This window comes from Leishmania braziliensis, chromosome 14 (assembly GCF_000002845.2).
Source record: "Leishmania braziliensis MHOM/BR/75/M2904 complete genome, chromosome 14".
Taxonomy (NCBI): domain Eukaryota; phylum Euglenozoa; class Kinetoplastea; order Trypanosomatida; family Trypanosomatidae; genus Leishmania; species Leishmania braziliensis.
In genome coordinates, this window is record NC_009306.2 from 230,087 (window position 1) to 251,698 (window position 21,612).

The window sequence follows — 21,612 nt, forward strand, 5'->3', positions numbered from 1 at the left end:
AGGGGGGGGGGGCGAGGAGAGAAGGGAGGTTGAGGGGAGGGGACTGAGGACAATGGTTCCTTTTGTTTGTTTGCTTGTTTTCTCCCCTGAGCATCGATATTACGAGATGAGCCTTCAAGCGGAATGCGGAAACGACGGGTGGGCGGCGGCGATGGAGGGGGAGGGGGGAGACGGACCACAGCGAGTTAGAGGCAGAGAAGAAAAGAAAAAAACGTGGGCTTTACCGTGCACGCCCACCCCCCGTATGCACACAAAGATAGCGAGCGAGCGAGATGGGAGACAACACCGCATGCACGTTGGAGATGCACATTGATGGAGTCCCTCACATCGTCGTCGTCGTCCACTTTTTCCTCACGAGTGAAGACAGCGAAACGGCAGAAAAACAAAAAGGGTGCTAAAGAATTGTCCGGATACGGCAAAGATTAAAAAGAGAGAGAGAGGGCGCGTGTGTGTGGCCGAGGAGGAGGAAGCCAAGCGAAGAAGGTGGCAGAGGACGGGGGCGCACAAGCTGCATGTGTTGGTGCCTGGACGGGCGTACATACACTTCCACACGTGTGCGAAATCCCCGTGTTTCCTTTTTTCCCTTTCCCCACTTGGCACTCGGAAAACAACAACAAATAGAGAGAGAGAGGCAGGGGCCAGACGTGTGTTCCTCTGCTGGTCAGGATGTCTGGCATCTCCTCTTCATCCCTCTGCGCGTGTCTGCGCTGCAAAGCACACACACACACACACACACGCACGCACGCACGCACGCACGCACGCACGCCCAGCGAAAGAGAGGCACGATAGAGGGGGGGGGAGCAGCAATGATGAAGGCATGGCCATTTCACTAGGCGCTACTCCTGTTTTTCCCCCTTTCCTCCCAGTACGTGAACTTTGGTGCATTTATTCAGGGGGTTCGTTTCTCGATTTCTCTCGCTTTCGGTGCTGGCTGAGGCGTGAGTTTTACGCAGACTTCTTCGCGACGGTGGCGCGAGAGGGACCCGTAATGTACGAGTTCACGTACAACTCACAGAAGAGGTACAGGTAGGACAAGTACATGAGCGCGCCAAAGCGGGCGGCGGACTTGGGGACAGCGCACGGTAGCTTGTGGATGTCCTCAATGCCGGCATTGTAGGATGACATGTTCACCGCGTAAGAGTAGAAGGTGAGCGCGGTACCGCCCACCATCTGCAGGATCTGCAGAGCCGTAATCAAGGGAGCGAAGGGGCGCAGCACCTTCTTGATGCCGCATGCGCACAGGGCAAAGTACATGTACATGACGGAGTGCACGCAGATATTCATGGTGCAGAAGACGGACATTGTCGAGTTGCCGGCGGCGTAGCTGAACCAGGAGAAGATGAGTACCGACACATGATGGTACCAATGAAGAAACGGTGGCGTCTTCTTCTTCTGCAAAATCAGCCAGAGAGTGTCGACGAGCTCCGGGATCTTGCTCAGCACGAACATGGCAAACCAGAAACCGCGCGGGGTGGAGTAGGTGAGATCATCGCGGTACTCGCACACAGTGCGTTTCAGGCCATTGTCCTTGATGGAGGAGAGCAGCGCTGGCACCAACACGATCGCTCCGCAGATTGAGAAGCCGGCCAGCAGGAAGTTCCACACGATCATGCTGAGTCGCAGCCACTCTGGATCAGCAGCCGGCTTTGCGCGCTTGCCGTTGGCGGACGGCTGCGGTGCGGGGTTGTCGCCAAGGAGAGCCTTGGCAATACCCGGGCCGTAGCGCACCATGCCCATGTAGGCAAACGCCAGGTAACAGACATAGTCGACGTTGTCTCGCATGTACTGCTGAACCACGCGACCGCTCACGTACTCCTCAAACGGGAACATCTTTTCTGTATAGAGAGGGAGCAAACTGAGAGAGAGACCACCACACGGGCGAGGATACAACCGGAGCGGTAGAGACGCCTTTCAGTGTTTTACCTTTCTAAGGGGTCAACTAAGGCGAGGGTGATGGAGGGCTTAGGGTATGAGATGTGCTGATGGTGGTCTGAACGGGGATGGAGTGGTCTAGCAAGGATCCAAGCAGTACACCAACGAAAAGGAGGGAAGGGGAGGACAACTCACATGCGCATGTGTAAGTACGTGTTGTTACCGTTCAAGAGCCCACCAATGACGAGTACACAGACGAGAACGAGATGAAAAACGAGAACGAGTACGCAAGGGTAGAGTAATAAAGGAGTCCCAGGCATAGAAGAAGAGTGCAGTAGGGTGAAATGCGACAACGACCTCCCCCTTTCCGCATCTCTTCCCGATAGGTCAGCTCACGAGAGAGAGAGAGACGCGTTGGTAGGATGCTTCGCTTCCATGCTCGTGACGCTCGTAGAAGAAGAATGAGCTCGCGTGCCTCGGCGGTGGTAGCCAAGGTGAGAGCAGCTGGCCGCATAGCTATGGCTACCTCGGCGACAAGAGCCGCGTCGCCCGGCCGACAGCGCAGCCCACCACGAGAGCACCGTCTCTTCACCCCCATTTTCCGCACCCATTCAGCTGTCACATCGCGTTTCTTTACTACCCTTTTAAGTGTTAGTCACGATGAGCAAAAGACAAACAACCCTCTCGCGCATCATCACGCCCAGGGGGAGCACCAACATACGCATGCAGAGACAGCCGAAGGCGGAGAGGAGCTTAGAAGCCGCACAGCAGGAGGGGCATACATGCGCACGCAGAGCAAAGCCCATCCTCAGGCAGGGACGCAACACAGCTTTCGCACTTCTGCATTGTAGGATGTAACTCGGCCAGCCCAGGGAGCATTCCGCGCTTGGTTTCCTTTTTTTGAAGGTGGATGGGGAGGGGGGGGGGCGAGGGAATCACTGCCTCTCATTCATTGCTGCCACTCGCACGCTTCATCTGCAAAGCCGCTGAGAGCAGATCACAAGCACCAACTGCACCCACCCACCCGCCCATGTACGTACAACCGCCCAGGGCATGGTCATGGGCCTAGAGGCTCGCACATCGTCTTTACACACGCGGATGAGCGTTCCAGGAGACAAAGGATCCATGTACACACAACACACACACACACACACACACACACACACACACACACACAAAGCAAACAAGCGAAAAGAGGGACAGCACGAGCGATCCAGCGCAGTGAACGGCCGCTTACAAGGTGAATCTCAGAGACGGCAGGTCACGATGAAAGGGAGAGGGGAGGGGAATGCGCAGCGAGAGCGCGCGATACAGAATAATAAAAGAAGTAGAGACTGGTGATAGAGAGGTACAGACTTACCAAAGTCGACAGGAGAACGACTTCGCGTTCCCAGGCGCCTATTCTCTGCCACAGTGTAGGAGCTAAACCCCACTCTGCACAGCCTGTCACGGGCCCATCGCATGGCGCGAAGCAGTGGTAGACGCGCGTTACAGCAGTGTGCGGACTCGGTCATCGGAGCACGACCTCCGCCTCGAACTCTACCCCGCCACCCCTGCTTCGTAGGCAACCCCAACAGTAGGCGCCGAGAGCCGGATGAGATGTCTTCGAGTCACGCTGGACGCTCTGCTTATCATATGGGTGGCACACGGGCGTGTCCACGTTGGCAGGCCGCTCTGACCCGGCGGTTTTCAGGACCTGGCCGTCGACATCAGCGGCGATAAATTGCTGTCCTCACTACACCGCAGGCTCTTGGCCTTGCCTCCCACCACAAGTGGCTCGGCACCGGCAGGGGGAGAGAGAGGTGGTGTGGAAGGCGAGGGGACTCGGATTGTGCTTTTATTGGCCCTTTTTCATTGCCGCAGTCTTGCTCCTCGCGGTATCAGCGATACCATTCTGCTTCGCCGCAGCCGAGTGTGGCGGCGTCGGCTTCAGGTAGTTATCGTAGAAGAGCTTGCTGAAGAGGAGGAGGTAGGAGACATACATCATGAAGCCTAGCCGCGCATTCTCCGCATTCGAGTCGCAGCGCTTATCCGTGAAGTACAGGATGTACAGCGTCACCGCCTGTACGATCGCGCCGATCACCATCTGCATAATCTGGAGAACGGTGATGAGCGGCGCGATGGGGCGTACGTACTTGCGGTAGCCGCAGACGCAGAGGAAGTAGTAGAGGTACATGACAGAGTGCACAGCGTAGTTCATGCCGGCGAACACGAGGCCAGTTGAGATATTGTAGATGTAACCGTGCCAGCAGTACAGCATGACGGTGACGTGGTGGTACCAGTGCAGGAAGATGACGGGCTTCTTCTGAAAGACGAGGAAGGCGGTGTCGAGCATCTCAGGAATCTTGCTGAGGACGAAGAGGCAGACGAAGGCGCCGACGGGGCCATTGTAGAGGATGTTGCCGTTCCAGTGGCAAAACGCGTTGTACGCGCCACCTTTCCACGGGATCATGTCACCAGTGGTGTAGTCGTAGATGGTGAACTCCGGCACAAAGATTGAGCGGTACAGCTGCGGGAGGCAGTAGTAGGAGCCACAGAAGGAGAAGACGGTCAGCAGCAGGTTCCAGGCCTTGTTCAGCTGACGCAGATCGAACGGCTCGCGGTTTTTCATGTACGCGTCAGGGATGTACAGCACCATCACCATGTAGAGGCCCACGATGAGGACTGGGACTTCCAGGTGGTTGGCCATCCACTGGGAGACATTGTCGCCCTTGAAGGAGTCGAGAATCTGGCACATCTTCTTGGGGCGTCTGGAGGCGAAGATGTACGGGTGTGGGGTAAAGCTTGCTACTGCTACTACTATGTGCGGGTGCGTGCGTGCTGCTGATCGTGAGGCTGGGGGGGGAGGGAGGAAGAAGAAAGGAAATGGGGGCAGAGCGCAGAGCGAGAAAATGGTGTGCGTGCCAGTATGCGGAATACAAGCGCAAAAATGTGAGCTCGATATGGCTCAACTCCCCTTTTTCCCGCTTGCTATGCTGGCAGCAACCACGGGAAAGGAGAGGAGCGTTGAAGGTAGAGACCGCGTGCGACAGATATAGACAGGGCGAGACTCGGATTGGCTGTCCTCACACAAAAGAGAAGGACATACAAGAGACCCAGACGAGCCGAGAGGCAGCAGTGGGACAGCCCGAGCGCACCGATGCAGTACCTTTCCCCGGTGGGTGCGCGTGTTCGTGCTTTGCGTGCTGGCGAAGCGAGAAAGCAGGCTCTGTAGAGTTCAATGACCGCAGTCGGCGCTGACGAGTGTCGGTGTCAGGAGGAGGAGACGAGGATGGAAAGAGAAAGAGAGAGACGCGTTGGTAGGATGCTTCGCTTCCATGCTCGTGACGCTTGTAGGAGAAGAATGAGCTCGCGTGCCTCGGCGGTGGTAGCCAAGGTGAGAGCAGCTGGCCGCATAGCTATGGCTACCTCGGCGACAAGAGCCGCGTCGTCCGGCCGACAGCGCAGCCCACCACGAGAGCACCGTCTCTTCACCCCCATTTTCCGCACCCATTCAGCTGTCACATCGCGTTTCTTTACTACCCTTTTAAGTGTTAGTCACGATGAGCAAAAGACAAACAACCCTCTCGCGCATCATCACGCCCAGGGGGAGCACCAACATACGCATGCAGAGACAGCCGAAGGCGGAGAGGAGCTTAGAAGCCGCACAGCAGGAGGGGCATACATGCGCACGCAGAGCAAAGCCCATCCTCAGGCAGGGACGCAACACAGCTTTCGCACTTCTGCATTGTAGGATGTAACTCGGCCAGCCCAGGGAGCATGCCGCGCTTGGTTTCCTTTTTTTGAAGGTGGATGGGGAGGGGGGGGGGCGAGGGAATCACTGCCTCTCATTCATTGCTGCCACTCGCACGCTTCATCTGCAAAGCCGCTGAGAGCAGATCACAAGCACCAACTGCACCCACCCACCCGCCCATGTACGTACAACCGCCCAGGGCATGGTCATGGGCCTAGAGGCTCGCACATCGTCTTTACACACGCGGATGAGCGTTCCAGGAGACAAAGGATCCATGTACACACAACACACACACACACCCGCACACCCGCACACATACATAGACATGCTCTCATGAAAATAGCGCTAGGCACACACGATTGTCTACGTGCGCGTTGAAAACTGCAACCCCAAGAGGGGCTGGTGGGCGGGAAGAAAACCAGGCCAGCGAACAGGGCTTGCAGTAGGCCACTGCACCGAGGGGTGGTGTCGCTTCCGAGCAGAACTTTACTGTTCTGCGGGCCGTAGGTGTGCCATTGCGGGTCGAGGAAACGGTGAAACGGGATGCACAGGCGCACATACACAGAGACTCAGTCATACGTTGTGTGCTCACCGTGCGCCTTTTTCCCCTTTTGGTTTGGTCTTTGGGATTCAAAGTTGAAAGCGGCGGTTTGTCGGTGGTGCCCGCTCGTTAGTGTGGAGTTCTTGACAAGAAGACGCGCGCTGTTCTGTGGCATCTCGCTACTACTGATGCGATAAAAAAGCCTCCTTCCCCCTACCTGCAGTCCTCTTACACAGTCCGCCCAAACGAGAACAAGTCAAAGGCGCCCACTCATGCGTACACAGAGGGAGGGAGAGAGAGAGACGGGGCGATCGACTCACACCCGCACAGGTGTGTGTCTGCATGAGTACGGGGGGGGGAGGAGGGGGGGGGGCGTGGGTCGAGGGGACTAAAGGACTAGGAATGAGGGTGGAGGGAGAGAAGGGGGTGGGTGGGTGGTGCGCTTTAGGCGGGAGAGAAAGTAGTCGTGACAAGAAGCCCCACGCTAATCCCCTGATTCTCATTTCACCTCACCCCTCTTTTCCTCTAGTTATGCTTAGTGCGCACTGCCCTCCAGCTACACCCACATACACACTGGCACCTCTCCTCCTCTTCACGCCCTCTTTGGCCTATGGGCTCAACCCAAAGCAGCAACAAGGCAGGCACAGAATGACGACCCGAAGAGGAAAACGATGACAGGGCCCCCCCAAAAATGCTTTCCGAGTAAAAAGAGCGAGAGAGAGAGAGGCGGGCAGCCATCACATGGGAGAGAAGGGGGGTGGAGGAGGAGAGAGTGCCAGAGAAGCGTGTTTATCGACGCGCGCGCGCCCCTGTGTGTGTGTGTGTGGGAGTGTGAGTGCTAATCATGGTCAGACGAAAAGGGGTGTGAAGTGAAATGGGGGTCCACAGAGGTGGTGCGCTTCAGAGAATGAGAAAAAGAGCTCAGACCACGAGGACAAGGAGAGGGCCGCCTTGAGAGGGAGACCGAGAGAGCCAAATGAAAATTCATCACCTGGACGACACACCGTCACGAGGAAAGGCGATGAGGAGAAGGGATGGGGCCAGAGCGGAAGACAATAGGAGCAAGGAAGGAGTCAAAGCGCAATCAAGCACGTACCGCGAAATTTGCAGCTAACGGCGACAGCGACCAAAGAACTACACAGCAGACGAGAAGGGAAAGAGAGCTCCACATAATAATAATAATAATACCCAAGCGAGGGCGTGCATAATCAAAATTCATGAAGCAATGCGCGCGCGCGCGAGAAAGAGAGTAAGAGGGAAGGTTGACGTTGTGTTCACATGGTATGGGAATGCCGCAGTTCACGTGAGGCGCGTTCGTGAAACGCGGGGGAGTAGGAGAGAGGTAGAGGGAGAGAGAAAGGGGGGGAGCAGACGCACTGAGACCCAAGTAGAGGAGCACGGAAGAGAAGTGACTAAGAGCAAAGAGGTAAGAAAAAAGGGAGAATGTATGAATAATTGGATCCGTTCGCTGACTCACGCCCAACCTCGCGCCCCCCTTTTCGAGTATTCTTCGTATATGTTGGTGTTACCAGAAGAGAAAAAAGTGCATCGCCGCATTCAGTGGCTTTCCGCTTGCCCCCCCCCCCCCCCGTCCCGCACGTGCTTCTCTCGCTTTCCTTGTCGTTTTTTTTCCCCCTTTCTTCTGCGCAGCGATCTCATCAAAGGCCGCGAGAATGAGGAAGAGACGAAGAAAAAAAATGCGCCAAGGCAGTCAAGTTCAGCCAACCACAGCAGCAGACAACCAACAATAACACAACGCAAGATGAGCAAAGTTCAACGAAAAGAGAGAGAGAGAGGAGGGGGGAGGAGGGAGGGGGACGGCAGTGCCGTGATTTGAAAGTAAGCATAGACACACGCATACACACACACACACATAGACACATAGGAGGGAGAAAAAAAAGAGGAAGCACAGAAGGGTGCGTCATGAAGCTCACGTTACCTTTAGAGCACCACTGTAAGCGCAGACGACCCGCAAAGGAGACTCTTCCGCTCTCCTAACGGGCATCAGAGGAGCGAAGAAGACGTAGGGAAAAGAAAAGGGTCGCACATAGACACATAAGAGGGGGAGGGGTGGGGAAGAGAAAAGAAAGCGGTAGAGAGGAGGTAAATGCAGGAACTACACTGAGAGGTGTGAGGTGGAGGTGGAGGGGGTTGAGGCTGGGTGGGTGGGTGGGTGGGAAGCACACGGACAAAAAGTGCGGAGGAGAAGGGCAGAGATAGGGTAAAAGAGCCGATAAAGGAGAGAGTGGAGCCGGCACCTACCCGAAACACACACACACACAGATATATATATATATATATATATATATATACCCAAACAAGTCCACACCCACGCACGTACGCCCATGAGAAGAGGAGGGCCATGCAGATAGCCGCTACTTTATCAAGTACGCCCCACAAAGATGCACATAAATGGGCATTGAGCCGGAGTGCACGTACACTGTCTCAAGATGTGATTTGAAAAGCAAGCGAAGAAGAAGTGGTGGTGGTGGTGGTAGGGGACACCGCGAAGGAGCGAAGAGGGGAAAATACTCGCACGCAGACACCCCTCTCTTGGCAAGCACGTCACCACACGCCACGTGCCTCATTTCGCAACGCGAACAAACAGCGAAAAAGCGGCAGAGAAGGCGCGCAGCGAAGGGAGAAAAGAGACACGCCTGGTGCGACAACGAGAGGGATGCATGGAAGAACGAAGAGGCCACGCAGAAGCTGAAAATTCAAGAAAAAGAAGGCAACCCACCAAAGACGAGGAGGGGGAGGAGGAAGGGGGCAGAAGAGAAGATCGGCGCAGGGATAGAGATCCTTTCTCGTTTTGAACAAGGATAGGCGTTGTCCTGAGAACGCAGGCAAGCACACATGCGAGCTGCGGGCTGCTGTCTCTGTGAGTCGCCCACTGACGGGTGCGCTACTGTGCCGACTCTCCTCTTTTCTCTCTTCTTTGTTTCAGTCTTCCCCCTACCCCACTGTCCCGCTACTGAGGTCTCGCGTTGCCTCTAGCGGCAGTCACGCCTCTTCAGCACGTAGTTGTCCCTGAACAAACTTCACGAAGAGCACAACGTAGGAGAAGTACACATAAGTCGTGCCGAAGCGCCGTGCCAGCAAACATCTGGAAGTATCTGCAGAAGGGTCAACTAGCGACGCAAAGGGGCGCACCAGCTTACGCTGTCCGCACGCACACAGGAAGTAGTAGAAGTACATGATGGAGTGCACCCCCCATGTTCATCACCGCAAAGCCCAGCCCATTGCTGATGCCGGAGACGTGCGCGTGCCAGCAGAAGAGCATGACGGAGATATGGTGGTACCAGTGGATGAAGGGGATCGGCTTGCGCTTGAGCAGAAGGAGCACTGTGTCCATCAGCTCAGGGATCTTGCTAAGGTTGAAGGTGAGCAGCCAGAAGGCGGTGGCGCCATCCTCTAAAATGTTGCGGTTCCAGTAGCACAGAGAGGTGAAGAGACCGCCACGTACGTGGGGGGTGCTGGTCCCACTCGCCGGTTGTGCGGTCCTTCTTCGGCGCGAGTCCCGGGAGTTCGCTGCTCGTCATGGTCAAGACACGAAACAAGAACGGCATGCAGTAGCAGAAGCCGATTATGGAGGCGACGCTGAAGAACAAATTCCAAATCGCAACGATGGGGCTCAGCCCCGGCACTGGCTTACCACCAAGGAGGCGCGACAGCACGCGCGGCCCGGCATGCACGAGCAGAAAATAGCCGGCAGCAACTAGCAGCGGAATGTGGGGTGAGGCACACATCCACTGGTGTGCCTTACCACCCTCGAAGTGAGTGATGTGGTGGTGTGCCCACAGGAAGGGATTTGCAGTGGCGGGCATCGATGCTGTCAGCGACGCGGCAGTGCTCGGCGAAGTCGGTACCATTGCCATCTCTTTTTTTTCTCTTTTCTCTCTCGGTTGTAATTTCTCGCGTACGGTTGTGCGTGTGCGTGGCCACGATTAGCTGACGAGATATGATGGGTCGCGGGACCAACAAAGAGGATGCAAGAGTGCCCAATGGAGAGCGCCAGCAGCAGCAGTAGCAGAGCCAGAGAGAGCGGTCGAGGTACGACACACGTCGGATGTCCAATGTCCGCTAGGGTGACGTTGAGTTAAGGTGTGGGTGGTTGCAGCTGATCAAAACAGCTGCGACCTGGATGCCCACTTCACTCGTTTTGTTTTCTTGGTGTGCTTGAATTGTTCGGCGAAGACACGGTGCGGTGAGTGCCTCGACGTCGGATGAAAGGTTCCGCATATTTACTCGTGCTTGTTTGCACAGTGGTGGCGATAAAGGTCAGCAGGGAGGCTCGGCGATGCAACGACGACATAAAAACAGGCATGAAGAGAAGGGGGAGGAAATTCGGGGTAACAATGCAGCAGGCGAGCGCAGTGCCGGAGTTGCTCCCAACTCCACCACCAATTCTCTCCCACACAAGCCGAAAGGCTTCGGACAGTCCGTGGCAAACTCGGGCGCAGTTGAATCTGTCTTCTGCCTCAGCGCCGTCATGACTGAGGCACACGAGGGGAAAGAGTCGTAGAGTAAGAGTCAGGACAGAGGGTCATGGTGTGGAGGCCATGTGAGCGACTTGGTCCTCCATCCTTCCCCGAGAGGGACCTTCTCGTGCATCTAATTACAGAGCACTGGTGATATCTTCCTTTTCTTCCTTGCTGCCTTGTTGAGCGTCACTTCTTCCTGTCCCCGTTGTTCTCTCGCTGCCAGCATTACAGGAGAGAGAACGTCCCAGACATAAAAGAGGCCCTAACGCAGGTAAAGGGGAGGGGGGGGGGCCAGCAGGTGAATCCAAGAGACCTGCGAACGATGAGCAATAAGAACACCGGCATGCGCGCGCGCACACACACACAAGTGGGCTTACAGGGAGACAAAGCAGGAAGGAAGGAAGGAGGGGAGAGGTCCAGGTGCAAGGCGCCCAAGAAGAGCACAGGAGAGGAGTACGTGCGTGAGTGAGTGCGCTATGTGAGAAGGCCTCGTGCAGAGATGGGCGAGATGGCCTGCCTCCATGGGCCCGTTAGTGTGAAAGAGGTCTGCAAGTAGGAGCGGTCGCTCTTGGGAGCAGCTACAAGCATGAGTGTACACTCATAATGTGGGCTTTTTTTGCGCACTGTTCTTCACCATTACACACCAACTGCGCAGAGGCTCCCATAACATTACCCATGCAACCTGCAGCAAAGACCCCGACGAGAAAGAGCAGGTTGCCTGGGGGAAAAAGCGCAAGAAATACCACTTGAGTGGCACGAGTAAAACGCTTTGTAGAGAGCCAGATGGCGAGCAAATGTCGCGCGACTAGGTTTGAAGAGGGAAGAGGTGGTGGGATGAAAAGAGTGTGATGTAGATAGCTGGCAGCTCCTGCTAAGTCGCATGCGCTTCTTCAGTATTCCTCCACAATTGAGGGGGACACATTTCGCCGCGCCTTCGCTACGCTCGTGGCCCTCGTTTATTCTTTAACCAATCGCTTGGCCAGGACCGGGCCTCGTCCCACTGGCTGTGGCGAGGGATAACATCGCCGGGACACTGGTCAGACAAAACTCCAGTATCCTTTTTCTGGGAGAGAATACACGCAGACAGTATGCTGCTCGCAAGACACAGGCCGTGGCACGCTCTTGCACCGTGGCAAGTGTGCTTACGCTTAGTGGCGGGGACCCTTCGTTGCGCAGTCCGTGTAGAGAGAGTGTGATGCGCTCAACCCCGCCGGGCAAAGTGATTTTGTCGGTGGGCTTGCTTCCTCCCAAGCTGGGAGCTGCGATGCCGCCTGGTGGCAACGGGCGGACTGGGACTACGGGAGCAAACAAACGATGGGAACTACAGGATCGTAGAGAATAAAAACGACGCTGAATGACGAAGTCATGAGGCAGCGCCGCGGAGGGAATTCCACATCGAGGACCAAAGAAGTCATGGCCCCATGCGCAGGGTGCTGCGTACAGGCGCTGCTATCCCAAAGCACAACTGTATTGTCTTTGGTGCAGGGGAGGAGGGGGGAAACAATGAGCAACGCCCGCTGCGTTTTAGACCGATCGGCAGCGAAGCAAAAAGAAAAAGAACGAACCGAGGAAGAGGAGTAGAGGGAGGAGGGGGAGGGGGGGGGCGTGGTCGGCTTTGTCTGCGTTCACACTGTTCCAGTTTGTTTTGTAGTCGATCCTGCCTGGAGGGGGCAGGGGTGTTACCACTTCACCGTACACTGTGTTGCGTAAAAGTGTAGATAGAGGGGGAGAAAGTTCCAATCCCGCCTGACTGCACTCATACGACTCCTCACAGAAGCCTAACTTCTCTTCGTCCCCTGCCCCCCCCCCCCCCCCCCACGGCCTCCTTTACGTGAGCGTAATCATTCGCGTTCCACTTTATCCATTCCTTACTCGAAATTAATTTAACGGTGCTGGCAACGTATTCTCACCTCGCATGAGTGTGCTCTACACACACACACACAAAACATAATAAGACGCAGCAGCAAACGTAGGCGGCCCAAGTGAGAAGATCAGAGCACCGGAAAAGAGAGAAAATGCCACGCATAAAGGCTACGCAATAAGTGAGGGGGAGGAGGCCGTCGTGCGGCGATTACTGAGAAGGCGATGGGAGGTCCGTCGCTGAGCGTACGCGTACTGACAGTAGCACAAATACACGCCTCTGCGCACCTTCTCGCATTAAACAACGCACCACAACGCATCGAATGGCAAGCGGGGACAAGAAGGAGCGGAAGAGGTTCCCCCCTCCAAAGAAAAAAACATCAGTGAAGGATTTTCTCCGTGCGTTTCACGGGCGCGCTCATATGACTGTCTGCGCGCGCGTGTGTGCGTGTGCGTGTGTGTGGACGGGGTATAAAGTGAGGTGCGAAGCGTGCACCCCAACACGAACGCACGCCATTGAGATGACACATGGGCGGCCGTGCAGAGTGGAAGCATCGATAGTCCCTGGGGAAAAGATGGGATGCGTACGGGTACGTTTGTGCGTGTGTCTCTGTGCAGGATGAGTGAAGGAATAAACAGCCAATGCAAAGCGACAACAAAAGTAAAAGGAAAGGGCTAGCTCCATCAGCATGCACACATTTACATCAAGGACACACGGAGAGTGCATGAGAGGCAGTGCGAGGAGGAGGGACAGTGCTGCAGTGGGTCTGCTGACTGCCTCGACGCGCGTGCTCACACAAGCAGCCCCCTCCCTTACAGTCCCCCCTTCTCCCTCTACCAACGGCCGATTGATGCTCTACAGATACCAGCTGCCACTCCGCTCATTTTCTTCCGCTTCCCTCTGTCGTAAAGCTTCCTCCCTTCCCCTTCCTTTACACATCAAGCCAAACGCAGCCCGCCACCCCATCACGGAATGTTGTCGTGCGTCGCTCTTTAGCTCGCAAGTATTGTCTGCTTTGCCACCCTCAACAAGTCTCCTTGTCCCCCCCTTCGGCTGCCTCTACGTTCTCAGCGCCTTAACTCCCCCTTCCTACTGCTTATAAAGTTAAAGCAAACCAAACAAACACTTCCTTCCCTCCTCCTCACACACGAGCGCCTTTTTTTGTCCTTTACGTAAGGCTGCGCGTGTGTGCCCCGGGTGTCTGTGGGGGGGGGGGGGGGGGGGAGGGGGAGGGGGGTGCAGTGAAGAGCAGGCGCAGCCCAAGCGTCGCCACGCAAAGGACTTCTTTTTCCCTCGAGCAGCACAATTTAGTCCTCGCCGCCGCACAACAAACCGAGCGCCATCGCCACCGTACTATACCTGACAACGGCAGCCGCATTTACAACGAGCATGCACACCGCACTCACAACAACTCTCGTTCACGACCCGCAAACGTTTTCCTCTCATGGCGGTGCCATTTTTCCTCAACGAGGGAACAACAGTCCTTCACTTGTGTTTCTTGACAATGTCCGTCGTCACTGGCAGTGACGACGGTGCGGCCTTCTTTGACGTCTTCCTGATGTACCGGCTACGGAAGAAGTGGCTGAAGAGGAGGAGGTAGGAGACGTACATCATTAGCGCTAGCCTTGTGTTCGACGAGCTGCAGTCGCAGCCATCGCCGAGCTGGTCCATGTAGAAGACGTACACGGCAATGAGGCTGCCGATCACCATCTGCATAATCTGCAGGAAGGTGATGAGCGGCGCGATGGGGCGCACGTACTTGCCGTACCCGCAGGCCGCCACAAAATAGTAGAAGTACATGATGGTATGCACAAAGAAGTTCATGGCGGCAAACCACAGTCCACTGCTCGTCAGCGTGATCCACCCGTGCCAGCAGTACAGCATGACGGTGACGTGGTGGTACCAGTGCAGGAAGATGACGGGCTTCTTCTGAAAAACGAGGAAGGCGGTGTCGAGCATTTCAGGAATCTTGCTGAGGACGAAGGCCAGGCAGAGAAGTCCGGGGATGCCGCGGTGGTACATGCCGACGTTAAAGACGCAGAGCGACGTGTCCAGAGAGCCGCGCACGGCTACCGCATCAACCCCCTCTCGGAATCCGTCTGGGATGATGATGTTGCGGTGCATGGCTGGCGTCATGTTCGCGATGTACCGCAGCGAACTCGGCTCCAACCCGCTGATTACCGGCGCTGTCACCATTTCGTACAGCCGCGGCACACAGTAGTAAACGCCAAGAAAGGAAAACGCAGACAAAAACAAGTTCCACACGATGTTTAGGAAGCGCAGGTTGTAGGGCGGGCGGTGCTTCATGAATTTATCGCTCACAACATGAACGAGGATCACGTAGAGCACAACGGCGAGGATGGGGACATCGATGTGGTTTTCCAGCCAGCGATCCACCAGTGAGAAGTCGATGGAGTCCGCCATGGCCTGCAGGTGTTGCGTGAGAAGGTTCATTTCGTTTGTGCTTGCTTTTCTTCACGAGCTTGTCTGGGCGTGCGCGCGCGTGTGTGTGTGTCAGCCTGTAAGAAACGAGGGTGAGATGAGGACTCTTGCTGACAGGGAAGACAACGACAACAGAGGAGCTTTGAACCCAAGAAAAGCTGCTAAGGAGTGAGAGCCCGAATGTGGTGGGGAGGGAGTGGGGGGGGGGTAAGTAAGTAGTGACAAGGGGAGCCGCTGATTTGAGGAGGAGGGCTCTAACAGAGATGCAGTAGGCAGAGGGCCAACGACACACAAAAGAGTCGAAGAGTAAAAAGGAGGACGTCCCGAGGTGTCCGTGGCTACCGTTTGGGTTCTGATCTGCCTTGCGAAGTGTGTGTGTGTGCGTGAGCGCGTGTGCGTCTCTCTTGTCTTCTCACTTATTCTCCTACCCCTCCTTGGTTTGTGCGAAGGGCTCTGGGCAAGAGTGGAAGGGAGAGAGAACGGCGAAGGTGAAGGGGAGCGCACACACACACACCCTCACACACACAGAGAGAGACACGCAGAGGGGGGTACGATATAGAGCACAGGCAAAAGTAGACAAGCACAAGAGTGATGTGTGCACATGTACAGAGAAGCGACAACAACTACGACTACCGGCGCTGACTTCCCGAACGAAGCCACATGTGTGAGAGGGCGAGGGAGTGGCGCTGTGTGGAGAGGGTGACTTGTGTGCGTGTGTGTGCTGAAGGGGGGAGGGAGGGAGGGAGGGTGGACCAGTGTGCACACGACGGAAAAAACAGCAATTGCAGGGAAAACGCGAGCGAGCGAGCGAGAGAGAGAGAGAGAGGAGGATACGAGATGAACCTAACAGCACGAAGAAGACATACAAATGGCGATAGGGTATGTGCGTGTGCGTGTAGGTGCGCTCGTCTTACGACAAAGGTGGTGCGTATCCGCGTGAAGTCCACATCGCAGGCGTGCGTGTCGGAGTATGAGACAGAGAGACGCCGCGACAACGAAGATGCAGCGACATTGTGGTGGGAAACAGGTGGCAGGTAAGGAGAGGCGAGTGCGAGCAAAATGCCGAGTGAAGGGGGCAAAAGTGGAGAGGGCGAGGGGGAACGGGGAAAGGGAAGCGGAGGGTTGGTAGTGGATTTTGTGCATCTTGCAACGCGCATTCTCGCGCACAGGCCTTCTCCACCGTTGAGTGCGGGGGTGGTGTGCTTTACACTGAATTGCTTGTGCATGGGGGGCTCGTGAGGGCGTAGGTGTAGTTCAGCACCGACAAGTGGATGCGAAGAACATATATCTCGGTGCAGCAGAGAGGTGGCCCATGTGCCAGTGCGTTCGTTTTCCCCCTTCTCGCTTTCTTTCCTCAGTGTCCCTAGTAAAATTGTCATCATTGAGAGAGAAAGAGAGTGACACACAACAGTAGCCACCTACCCAAAAACTCAAGGAACACGCACAAGCGCAGGCAGACGGCGAGACTGAGGCCCGCTTCCAGCGAACTAAAGCAATGAGGAGTACAACAGAGATGGAGGATGAAGAGAGGATGACAGGCCCCTCCCCCCCATAAAGCCACTGAAGTATGCGCAAGGACGGGCGGTCACAGCCGGAATGGTAAGATACGCATATATAAGGTGAAACAGGTCGCTTTGATATCGTAGCACTCCAGAGAGGTCTCAAGACACACACACAGAAAGAGAGAGAGAGGGGAGAGGGAGGGAGGGAGAATGCCCGAGTCTCACAGGCACACCACACACACATAGCGAAAATATGAAAAAAGGGATTAAGAGGCTCATTCGCTTATGCACACATGTGCCTTTTGCGTGGTCAGCATGTGTATATGTGTGCTTCTGTGTGTCTCGTACGTAGCACATACAGCAAGCGGGTGGCCGTAGCCAGTCAGGATTGACCACGTAACCGCGAACACCTGTAGACATTCACACGGAGTCGTAGTCGCAACACCCAGGGCTGTTATCAAGGCACAGGAAGGAGGCGAGAAAGAGACGCCGAATGGGCGCGATAAGGGATGCTGGGATTCGTGGATCTTGTGAGAGGAAAACGCGAAACACACACAGAAAGCACCCAAGCCTGCAAATCGGTGAAGAAAGTGTTTCGTGTAGAAGAGAGAGAGCGAGGTGAGGGCAAAAGAGCCTTTAAACAATATCGACGATGCGGGAGCGGCAACCATGACGACGCTTCAGCCGCGCCTCTTTGCACTTTCTCCCCCTCTTCTTCCCTCGTGCATGCGTTGGCCTGTGCACACCACAGTGCGTGTGTTTACTTCCCCCCATTTTCGCTTTACTGCGCCACATCTCAGATCAGGCGTGTGGTGGTGCGAGGAGGATGACACGCCTGCGGGGACCCCCCCCTCCACAACACATGCACCTCTTTACAGACGACAATACCGCTTTTTTTATTCGGCTTAGAGAAACGGCAAATCCAATGGTGTCGGTCACCTCGCCAGCGGTAGCAGAGCCCAGCACCCACTCTGCGGGAACGCCAGGGGCCTGCAGGCTGCCCCTCGGGTGCGGCTGGGCGAACCCTTGGCGTCGGCGGGCAGGGCTGGGCAGGCGCTGTGCGGGAGAGACGTACGGACATGGCCACGCTTGTGCCCGCTCACTGCAAACCTTGTCGACGGCTCGGCCAGCACACGCATCCACCTACGGTGGTGGCCGGTTCGGTTCCTGGGCATAGCCGGGGCGCAACCCAGCGAGGCAGATGGCCTGCGGTGGTATGTGGTGCCATTAGTTCATTCGTGGTAGACAAAACGTGTTTACGGGGAACATTGTGTTGTTGAGTCGCTGCTCCCCGACCTCCCCTCTCCCTCCCTCCGTGCATGCCTGTGCCTCCGCATGTAAGGCAGGGGTCTGCGTGTGTGTTTGCTTTCCACCTGTGCTGCATCGGTCAAGGCGGGTGTGAGACACGTCCCTTAATTGTGGCCCCTTTTTTCTCTGTGCTCTTCTTCTCTCCTTCCCCCCTCTGGCGTAGTTGTGTGCGCCCCTCTCAGCTCATTAAGCTCAGCCGTTGCGGATGGTATGAGCAATGCGACCACAGCACCCGCAAGGTGATGGCGGTGTGTGTGTGTGTCTCTCTCCCGCCCTTCTCCCGACGAACCCGCGCTTCAGCGGCGACGAGAGAGAGAGGACTGAAAGTGTGCTACCCACGTCCTCTGCGCGTGATCGATGGCGCGGCACCAACGCACGCGCCCACGCACGCATGCATACCCTCCCATACATATACATTAGACACATAATTACACCAAGACAGACAGACGTACACATCTGCAGGCACATGCCCAAGCACATATCATTCACATGCACCTCCCCACAGTGACGCATACTCGCACATGCACACAGAAGGAGGAGGAGGAGTGGGGCTGCATGCAAGCAAAACAACACAGCGTACATCACCTGAATCTGAAAGGAATAAGAGCAAACAAGCAAGCAATCTTCAAGGTTATGCACATGAGTTGTGTCGCACGCAGTTGCTCCCTGGCGGCTTTTTTTTTTGTTTGCACAGAGAGAATAGAGAACAAAAATGATGCGAGCGTGTCTGTGGATGATGCCGACCCGCTCCCTCCCCCCTTGCGCGGCCACTCAAGGACAGGGGCATAGCAGTGCTACTGCCAGATGAAAGGAGAGGGACGAAAGGGGGAGTGAGGCGTGGGAGAAACACCATCAGGAGCGAAGACACGCAATAACATCCACGCAGACACAGCTGAAACACACACACACACACACACGCAAAAGGCATTGATTGACCAACAGCAATAACAGCAAAGCATATTTTAGTATTGCTGAAAAGAAGCAAGATGTGCGCAGTGCGGGGTGAGAGAATGGGGCGCTGAGGATGGCGCCTGGCTCGCAAGGTAGAGGGAAAGAGGGATGGGACGAAGACAGCAAGCCAACGAGGCCAAGGGGGAACATACACATGAAATCCCAGGGAAGGTGCATCAACGAATCAACATAAGAAACGGGAGAAAACGAACAAGAGCACAAGCCACTCCACTCGATGCTGCTGCCAGAGGACTTTTGCATTCATGCACGTGTGTGTGTGTGTGTGCGTGTGTGCGATTGTGAGTGTTGATGCACATGGGTTGTGGTCGATGCCAGACCATAAGAAGCGGAAGCGACTCAATAATGCCCCCGGTATCCATGCCCAACAACAGAAGAAAAGCTGGGTCGTATAACGACAGCAACAACTCGAAGAAAAAGGTTGAGCACGCCCACCTTTGATGAGACCACGCGGAGAGGGAGGGAGGGAGGGAGGGGGAACGAGAAGGAAGCGTTTGCACATATGCCCACCACTTGCATTGGGGGAGTCGCAAAAATCGGCAAAGAAGAGAAAAAATAATAATAAAAAGGGAACCGAAACCGCACCGTAGCGAAACAAACGTCATCGTACCCGCGCACGCCGACACTTCGCCGCGACACAGACGCTCACAACGTTCAGCGCGTCGTGCCATACAAGAGAGAGAGAGGGAGGGAAAAGGCTTGTTTCTCTCCAGGTGAGCGTGATGGCTTAGGATCATCGCGCCGATCAAAGAGGAACCGTAAACATGAAATCAAGAGGAGGAGAGAGCGACGCAGTCCCACATGCGTCGAATACACACCCATGCACAGGCAGACACCCATGTGCAAGTGCATATCCACAGACGTGGTTGGTAGAGAACGCAGCTGCGTGCCTGGTGGCACAGGCGAGGGTGACAAGGGAAACACATATAGTCCAACAGAAAATGCAGAGAAAGGCGGGTGCATGGCGAGCACTGTGTGGCGTGCAGCTGTGTGTCCCCGTGTTGTCTGCTAGGCGTGACTGACTGTTAGCGTGCTTGTCCAGGAGGCGCTGCTTCGTCCTTGCTAGTGGTGATCAGAAACAGACAGAGGCGACGCTGACGCTTCGGAGAAGCCGTCTTTAGCCTTGCAGAAGAACAGGGCTGGCCCTCGACGGCAAGATAGACGTCACCGCCACTCGTTACAGATACCCAACCAAAAATGCGCGGAGCCTCGATAGCGGAACAGGCGAATCCCACCACTTGACACCTGAGTGCTACGCTATCTTCTTGACATCCTCCGCTTGCTTCATCTCGCTAGCAGTGCGCACGCGCACGAGGCTGTTCGCGTGTACGCGCTTGTCCAGGTACAGTTCCTTGAACAGCACCGCGAACAGCACGCAGTAGCTGCCGTACATCAGCATGCCCATGCGCATGCTTGTCGGGTCGCTGTCGCAGCCCCAGAACCGGTCAGACATGTCGAACGCAGGCACCTTCGACGCCAGCGCGCCAGTCGTCACGACGCTCTTCGCGTTGTGGTAGACATAGTGGGCATTGCTGAGCACCACGTCGAAGAACTTGAAGAAGAGCGTGTTGGTGTACTCGGGACTCAGCCAGTACTGGAAGTACGTGTACACGGTGATGTACATGCCAATGAACATCTGCAACACTTGCAACAGCGTGATGACCGGCGCGAAGGGACGGATCGAGCTGCGCAGCCCCATCATGACGAGGAAGTAGTAGAAGTACATGATGGAGTGCACAGAGTAGTTCATGGCGCAGAAGAAAATCCCACTCGGCATTGGCATGTAGGACGACAGCCACACGTAGATAGCGGTGACGATGTGGTGGTACCAATGCAAGAAGGAGACAGGCTTGCGCTGGAGCACCAGGAAGACCGTGTCGAGTAGCTCGGGTGTCTTGAGGTAGGCGAACATGGCAACAGCGAACGTGCCGGGTCCATTGTAAAAGCGCTCGGCATCGCGTTGCTGAATGTAAGCCGGCGTGCGCTCCCACTTGAAGACAACCCCGCGCTTCATGAGTTCCTGCTGGTGCGCGTAAACAACGGCAGCACGACGCGACACGAGGTCTTCATTACGGCCACTCACGTAAGGCAGCTCGCACATTGCGTTGTGTGCGCTGCGCACGCGCAGAAGGAATGGCATTTGCATGGTGACCTGAATCGTACCGTAGGTGGAGAGAATAGAGAGGGACAGATTCCACGCGGCCACAAGGTAGCGGATCCTTAGCCGGATGCTGTGCCGCTCGATGTAGGCCGGCAGGTAGAAGACGATGAGCAGAAACGCAATTGTGGAGTACACGGGGTAGTCGGGGTACCGGTCAAGGAAGTCACGACCATGTTCCGGCTTAAAGTTGCGCGGGTAGTAGCTTACCCAGTCCCATGCCGCCTGCAGCATCTCCATCGTGCGAGAAGTGAGAATACGCCAACTAGTTGTTCGATGAGGTGGAGGAGGCAGTTTTGCGCCAGGTACCTCCCTACATGCAGGGAAGAAACGCGCTCCAGGAGTGGAACAGGAGGGCGCTTGAGGAGGAGGAGGAGGAGAAGCAACACCTCGAAGGGCGAAGCCAAAAGAGAGAAACTAAAAATCGGTCAAAGGAGAGTAAGAGGGCTGAAATGATGGATGAGGGTTTGGGCCAACAAGTAAAGACAGACACAGTGCTGCTCGTATGCCTGTACTCTAGCCTGTGCGTGCGTGTGTGTGTGTGCGTATGTGTTGACAGGGAGTCAAATGCATAACTGCGCGACAAGGCTCATACAACAAAGGGTAAAACAGTGAGGAAGTCGTGAATGGAAAAGGAGCGAGAGTAGGTCGAGTGGGGAGCATGAAAGAGGAAGGCAGACATTGCGACCGCGCAACTGGCGTGCATGAGCGGGTGTGTGAGCCTCGTTTTTTTAAAGCGTCT

The 21,612-nt window shown here is 55.7% G+C and overlaps 4 protein-coding genes and 1 pseudogene across 5 annotated transcripts; all 5 read right to left on the reverse strand.

Annotated features, from left to right (window-relative positions):
• Positions 1-945: 945 nt before the first annotated feature.
• Positions 946-1,830, reverse strand: LBRM_14_0660 (putative fatty acid elongase; the record flags this gene model as incomplete). The annotated part of the gene is made up of 1 exon (XM_001563308.1): positions 946-1,830. One exon carries the CDS (start codon positions 1,828-1,830, stop codon positions 946-948), a length of 885 nt encoding a protein of 294 aa, XP_001563358.1.
• A 1,879-nt stretch (positions 1,831-3,709) lies between these two features.
• Positions 3,710-4,609, reverse strand: LBRM_14_0670 (beta-ketoacyl-CoA synthase; the record flags this gene model as incomplete). The annotated part of the gene is made up of 1 exon (XM_001563309.2): positions 3,710-4,609. The coding sequence occupies one exon, from the start codon at positions 4,607-4,609 to the stop codon at positions 3,710-3,712; it is 900 nt and encodes a 299-aa protein (XP_001563359.2).
• Positions 4,610-9,277: 4,668 nt separating this feature from the next.
• On the reverse strand, positions 9,278-10,024 carry LBRM_14_0680 (annotated as a pseudogene). The gene has a single exon. A coding segment is annotated over exon 1 (747 nt).
• Positions 10,025-13,976: 3,952 nt separating this feature from the next.
• LBRM_14_0690 (beta-ketoacyl-CoA synthase) lies at positions 13,977-14,945 on the reverse strand (the record flags this gene model as incomplete). Its single annotated transcript, XM_001563310.1, has 1 exon — positions 13,977-14,945. The coding sequence occupies one exon, from the start codon at positions 14,943-14,945 to the stop codon at positions 13,977-13,979; it is 969 nt and encodes a 322-aa protein (XP_001563360.1).
• Positions 14,946-19,964: 5,019 nt separating this feature from the next.
• Positions 19,965-21,110, reverse strand: LBRM_14_0700 (beta-ketoacyl-CoA synthase; the record flags this gene model as incomplete). Its single annotated transcript, XM_001563311.1, has 1 exon — positions 19,965-21,110. One exon carries the CDS (start codon positions 21,108-21,110, stop codon positions 19,965-19,967), a length of 1,146 nt encoding a protein of 381 aa, XP_001563361.1.
• Positions 21,111-21,612: the final 502 nt, after the last annotated feature.